We start from the raw sequence: 6691 nt of genomic DNA on the forward strand, positions 1-6691 counted from the left end.
AACTTTGATTTCCAACGCTGAACGCGTTTTGCCGCGACGCGTCAGTGGTGGGAAGGCGGGGCTTCCGGCCTTTTACTGTGTTAGCTTAGCATCATGGCTAACCCTGTTGAGCGAGTGGTGTATGCTTCCTCAAGCCAGACGCCGTCGGCGGACAGGACGCTGTGCCTGGAGCACGATATGATCCACGGTCAGTAGGAGTTTGGTGAGTTTCCCCGTTCGCTCCAGGAGCTGCTCCAGTGTGGCTTTCCCCGGCCCCGCCCCCTGACCTACGTCCCCATGGAGACGCTCTCTGATTGGTTTGCCATAAAAACGCAACAAGTCAAAGTTCAGATTTCCCAGCTTCAGCGTCGGTCGAATCAACGCAACGCGCCGCTGACCCCACAACGCCCCGACGCGCCGCGAAAACGTGTCCGACGCGTCGCGTTTCGTCGCCGGTTGAACGTCCGTTCCCCGTTGTTTTCAATTATATTTGGATGCAAAAACGCGGAAATCATTTGGCAGTATGAACGCAGCTTTATTGTCTGACCTTTGTTGTTTGGAGGCTGGAAACATTTTTTATCATCATTATTATTATTAGCTTTAATTATTGGAGCAAAACTCTGCCATGAGTGGATCATCAGGTCATGACCTCTTCCTCTTCTGCTCTGGTGTTTCATGGAAGGTTTGATTCTGCTGTGCTGTGTTTACTGCCTCCTGTACAACCTGCGTACTCGCTCTGTTTCCTTCTTTCATTAATACAATCTGAGGTAAGACCTGATCACAAATCAACATGTCAAAAAGAAAAGCAACCGACATCAGAGGAGACGGTCTGTTATCCACAGAATCTCCATCAGACATCGTCATATGACTGTAGACTGATCTACGTAATGCACCAGATCTCCACTACTGACATGTCTCTGCTCTGCCACCATCAAAGAAATATATTAAAATATTAACTGGACCACCGACACAAGAACAAACTTTACTGAACATCCAAGGTGTGTCAGACACAGAGAGCCACCAGTCAGGAGTGTTTTCCATTACTTTACTTGTCCAGGAGCAGAGTTCAGCAGAACTGCAGAACAGATGACTGAGAGTGAAGAGGGGAGGCCGGCGAATACAGAAAGAAAGAATAAAAGCACAGTTAGTGAGGTTATCTCCCAGGTTACAGATTACTAGTTACAATTGAAGTACAATGTGTACTTATTTGATTAGGAGACCCTGGTTCTTGTTGGTGGTCCCAGTGGAGACCCTGGAGCTGGTGGTCCCAGTGGAGACCCTGGAGCTGGTGGTCCCAGTGGTCCCAGTGGTCCCAGTGGAGACCCTGGTCCGGCTCCTGCTGGTGGTCCAGTGTCTTCCTGTGCAGCAGAGAGAAGCTTCAGTTCTGCGCGGCGTCCGAAGACGAGGCTCTGCTCCACGATGTGTTTCCGTGTGTCGTCCACCTCGTCCTCTGTGCGTCCAGCGGCGCCGTCTTTGGAACCATTCTTCAAGCTTCTGCTTTGATGAGCAGCTCGTCTCCGCCGTCCTGCAGTGTGATTGGGTGACGCTTGATCAGAACAACACTGATGTGATTTGAGTGGATGCTGTGTGCACACACACATGCGCGCACGCGCGCACGCACACACACAGGCGCGCACACACACACACACTCTCTCTTGGGTGGAAATAGCAGGTCTTTGGAGGTCACAGGTAGTGCAGTTGAAGTCCAAGCTGAGTTTCAGGTGTCTCGTCCTGTCGAGTCCAGCCTCGTCAGATTGGTGTCTGGAGTCTGGAGCTGTGAGCGTCGCCCTGAGCAGGAATCCCCTCTCAGGCCCCGTCAGTGATCCACCAATCGCAGCCGTCCTCCAGGGCTCTGACCACACCCACAGCTGACTGGCCACTAGAGGGCAGGAGTGCAGCATTAGCTTGACGTGTCATTGTGGTCATCTGGAGCACTGTTTTAAAAAATATCGCAGTGTTACGCAGTGTTCAGTTCAATTCAGCTTTATTTCTAAAGACCAGTTACAACAGTCATTCCCAGAACGGGGGGGGGGGGGGGGGGGGGGGGGGGGGGGGGGGGGGTAAATGGGGTTAGACTGGTCTGCGTCAGACAACCGGGCTTCAATAGGCTTTCACTATTTGCAGTTTCAGGGTTTCCCCCAGAAAACTTGCTCAGCCTGGTGGTTGGACTGCTGGAGAAGCCCACTGTGTTTATGTAAAAAAAAAAAAAGTTAAAAGTTGACAGAAATTTTGAAATTATGACTATTTTGTGTTATTGTCAGGATTTTTACTTACTTTACTTAAATGCAGAGTCTTACTTTCCATATTGCCAGTTGCTACGGTAACACTTGTTGCTGCCATTATGTTCTTTAAGTATTTGTTGTTTCTATGGAGTTCACAGCAGTGCAGAAGTCCAGCAGTACCTCCTTCAGTCCAGCAGAGGGCGCAGTGTTGCTGTTAGATGTACAGTGCAGTGTGAAGCAGCAGAAGAAGAATGTGTGTGAAGGGAAGGAAGCATGTTGTTCGTGACGGTTCATTAAACAGAAGCAGTTCCATCGTCTGGACAGTGAATCATTCTGAGGACAGAACACCAACCATCCGCTAGTTTGATGTTTACCATCGCGGCTCGCAGAGGGCTGCTCTGACGACGTGCTAGCATTAGGGCTGCCACGATTAGTCGGTTAATCACGATTATGTCGACTATTAAAATAATCCACGACTAATTTAATAGTCCTGTAGAAGTTTTTTTTTTTTTTTTCTCCAATCTTTGTTTTTGTCTCGAAACTGCCGCGGTACCTTCCACTGCTGCGTCTGCCTCTCTGTGTTTAACACACATGCAGTCGTGTCAGTCGCGACGACATGGCCGCCCGGCAGCAGCGGAGCTCCAAAGTGTGAGAGCATTACAAGAAAACGTCAGAGAAAAGTGCCATGCAGCATCAGCAGGACAGAACCTGCCTTCCACGGCAGCACAGCTGCGATGCATGAGCAGCCGAAACAGAAGCGCGTCGTGGCTCGGGACAACGATGAAGATTGACCGTCGTCTCGGTAAGCTAATAATATTAGCATAGAGGTCTAACTTGCTATTTACTCATAGCTGTCAATGTTAACATTAGCTGTCACGATTTGATTCATTAGCTGCCTTTAGCACATATTTCATGTTTTCTGTAACGCTCTAACAGTGATGTGTTTTAATAAGAAGTGACGTCGCGCTGATGTTTTCTACCGTTATGTTTCAGAGCTTCACCCCGTCGGAGCGGATTCTCTCTGCAGCAGAACATCTGCTCCCAGAGAGAGCAGCCTGTCTCCAACATGTAGAAATGCTGACTGTCCTGGCGGTGAACCAGAGCCCTGTGGAGTTTGGGATTATGTAGCGTCAGATTGTAATAAAGTTGTATACAGGTGAGCACTGAACAAAAAATGCACTTTTGTTTTATTTGAGTCAGTGAGACGAAAACTTCAATAATTCCGTAGTTACAGGTGCCCACCTCATTGTTGCTATGCTTGATGCCAAACACAAATTAAGGAATAAGAAATTAACATGATGGATTAATTTTTGTGTTGTTTAGGCAAGTGCCTTTTCCTTATTTTACTTAAGTATTTGCACTTTATGGTACACAGTTAAACAAGTGTTTGTTGCATATTTCAATAAAGGTTTAATGAACTATCGTCTGAATTGTCTTTATTTTTAGTTAGAATGTACCTTAAACACTTAAAGCTGAAGTCTAATTATGGTTATATAAGAGCAGCTTCATGGTGATGCGATAAACTACGTTCTACATTTAATTTATATATGATGCGATTAGTCGACTAATCAAAAAAATAATCTGTGATTAGTCAACTACCAAAATAATCGTTTGTGGCAGCCCTAGCTAGCATCCATGCTAACTTGCTCTGCCTCATCCAGCCGCGGCTCGGAGGGCTCACTGTGCCCCCCCCCCCCGGCCTGGGGGTGAACGAGCGACCTCACCATCTCCTGTGCTCCTCTGACTTCGGAAACAGAAAGTGTCCAACGTCTGTTGACCCTTCCTCCGAGACATGTCGCGTGGAAGTCGTTAGCGTGCAGACAGGTAAAGACAGGCAGTGGTTGTAGGGTAAGGTGATGAAAATACGCCTGACCTCTGACCCCTGTGTGTTCATGTATCGACCATAATAACATGTCGCCATTGCAACCGTATCACCAGCTGCCATTAAAAGCACCGTCTTTGGTGTCACTGTTTTGGTGCATAAAACACATTTACAATAAATAAACCAGCGACGCTTCGCCTGGCGGGGGGGCAGGAAAAGCCTGGCGGCCCGCCAGGCCTGTAAAGCACTGAGGGAAACCCTGGGTTTTTCGACGGCACAGGTTTCCATTTCAATTATTCTGCCTTTTGACAGATTGGTCATGCCGAGGGACCAGGGACATCTCAGGGAGGGCGCCCCCTACAGCACGTCCAAGACCGCCAAAGACAAGAGTAACAGCAGCGCCCTGCAGGCGTCTCAGGGAGGACGGCAGCCGGCGCTGCTCCGGGACCGCGACAGGGACTCCGAGAAGGACTCGGGATACTCAGGTGAGCTGTGTGGACACGCTGTGTCTCAAACAGGAAGACGGAGACAAGCCTTGTGATATGGGTTGTCTTTCTCTCCTGTGGCCCCCGCCGTGGCCCCCACCATGGCCCCCGCCGCTCAGAGGCCAGCTCCGATGACCAGCGCAGCAGCCGGAGCAGACCTGTCCGAGAAAATGGCAAAAACCTGAATGGCAGGAGCGCGAACGCTGGGCGGAGTCCGTATGGAGACCCGCCCCCCGTCTACGTCCTCAAAAACCTGGTGGTCAAACCGGTGAGACGCTCACTTCCTGTTCCTGTTCCTCTGGCTGCAGCCTGAAGGCAGCGAGCTGAGCTCCGTCACCGGGAAGGCAGAGCGGCCAGAAACACTCTGGGGGGGGGGGGGGGGGGGGGGATAGCCTCACCAGAGCAGGGGGGGGGGGGGGCAGGCTGGAAAGCTGAGGGATTCTTTATTTCTGCAGCAGACTCAGTACTCAGGTCTCCAGATGTTTGACCGGGGCTCTCTGGACGCCGTCTGTCGCTCTAAACCATGGATCAGGTCTAGTTTCTGGGTTTGAAGCGTCTTGATCCGTCTGTCCTGCTCCGTTCTTCTCTGTGACATTCACCTCCTCTCCATCTTCCTCTTCTCTCTTTTCTGCATTTGCTGCTCAAACTCCTGGCCTCTCGGCGACAGTCTGCACCGGAGCTCCTCCACGGGTCCCTGGCCTGGACCGGGGGCTGGCACAAGCCCCAGACTCAGCTGCTCCTGATCCAGCAGCCGGCCGCCTCCGCCCCCCAGTCCTCCGCCCCCACGCCTCCACCTGGCCAGCCCTCGCCGCAGAACCCCCCCAAGAAAGGCGGCGGCTGCAGCAGACAGGGCCACGGCAGCAGGAGCTCCTACCTGCCCATCCTCAACTCCTACCCTCGCATCGCCCCCCACCCTCGAAAGGACTCCCATGAGACCAAGGGGCCCACATGGGCCAAAGGGGCCAAGGAGAGTGGAGGTGAAGGCCAGAGCCAAAGCAAAAGGGTGTGCACCGAGGAGGAGAAGTGGGACTTGGTGTCAACCACCAGCGACCTGCAGAGCCGGTCTCAGGACCCGGTCCAGAGCAGCGGCGTCCGGTTCTCCAGCGCCGCCCGGCCGCAGAGCTCCGGCCGCGACTGCGTGGGCTCCCCCTCCATCTCCAGCTCCCAGACGCCGTCACCCCCTTCTCTGTCGGACTCCCCCTCATCCTCCTCGCCTCCGTCTTCGTCTCTGCCTTCCTCCACGGCCACCAGCCCCCGCCACCCGGCCGGCGGCGGTTCCAGCGCCCGCCACTCGGCCACCGCCGGCTCCAGCGCCCGCCAGCGGCGTTTCCTCAACACGGCCGAGATCCTGCAGCAGTCGGGGCTGCTGGCCATCACGCTGCGCACCAAAGAGCTCCTGAAGCAGAACGCCGCCACCGACCGGGAGCTGGCCCAGCTGAGGCAGCACACCCAGCTGCTCTGCCAGGCAGCCTGGGGGGGCCAGGGGGGCCAGGTGGGGCCGGGGGGGCAGCGCTGGAGCAGCAAGACCTCCGACAGCCTGAACAAACTCCTCCAGACCATGAGCGAGTCGGGTTCCTACCCCGGCTTGGATGTAGAGGGTCTGAAGGTACTTGGCAGGACTAGAAACCAGGGGGACCAAGGGGACCAGGAGGACCAGGGGGACCAGAGGCGCCGCCACGGACGGACCTCCACCGTCCACAGCAGCTGCCCCTCAGTGGTGACACTACACTATGTGGATGACGGAACGTCTCCACCTTCTCCTCTTTTTGCCCCCTCCCCAGACGCCACTGAGCGTCCTCTGGATCCTCTGGACCCCCCCTCACTGTGTGCGTCCCTCCAGAGACCCCCGTCCAAACAGGATGGCCCCCCACTGCTGCCAGAGAGCTTAGCTAAGCAGTGAAAGCAGCCGGTGTAGCGTGGCTGACGGTCTGTGGCTGTCTGATGGTCTTTAGTCACTGACACACTGGAGAGTACAATATCTGACCTTTAGTCTGTAACGTGCTGACCTGGGGTCAGCCCGGGGTCACCACTTGACACTGTAGTGGGCTACATTTTAGATGAAGATAGAAATCTGCAGGTGAGATTGAAAACAGGTAAATGTTCTATGCACAAACTATGAGGACATTTATGATTTGGTTGATTGTTTTTTTAATGCTTCATCACAATAAATATAATTCCATTAG

The 6691-nt window shown here is 53.1% G+C and overlaps 1 protein-coding gene across 2 annotated transcripts in view; it reads left to right on the forward strand.

Moving 5' to 3' along the window:
* LOC115394873 (CLOCK-interacting pacemaker-like) overlaps nucleotides 1–6691 on the forward strand; it is an 8217-nt gene extending 1526 nt beyond the window's left edge. Inside the window, exons 1-5 of one of the 2 annotated variants that reach the window (XM_030100160.1) lie at nucleotides 2063–3003; nucleotides 3195–3357; nucleotides 4336–4508; nucleotides 4628–4776; nucleotides 5176–6691. In XM_030100160.1, coding sequence (XP_029956020.1) covers nucleotides 2793–3003; nucleotides 3195–3357; nucleotides 4336–4508; nucleotides 4628–4776; nucleotides 5176–6408 — 1929 coding nt within the window. In that variant the 5' untranslated portion in view covers nucleotides 2063–2792 and the 3' untranslated portion in view covers nucleotides 6409–6691. Of the gene's footprint in view, nucleotides 1–2062; nucleotides 3004–3194; nucleotides 3358–4335; nucleotides 4509–4627; nucleotides 4777–5175 lie in introns of those variants that run through there. The other variant, XM_030100161.1, reaches the window with a different exon arrangement.

Source organism: Salarias fasciatus, chromosome 10, assembly GCF_902148845.1.
Source record: "Salarias fasciatus chromosome 10, fSalaFa1.1, whole genome shotgun sequence".
In the NCBI taxonomy this organism is placed as follows: domain Eukaryota; kingdom Metazoa; phylum Chordata; class Actinopteri; order Blenniiformes; family Blenniidae; genus Salarias; species Salarias fasciatus.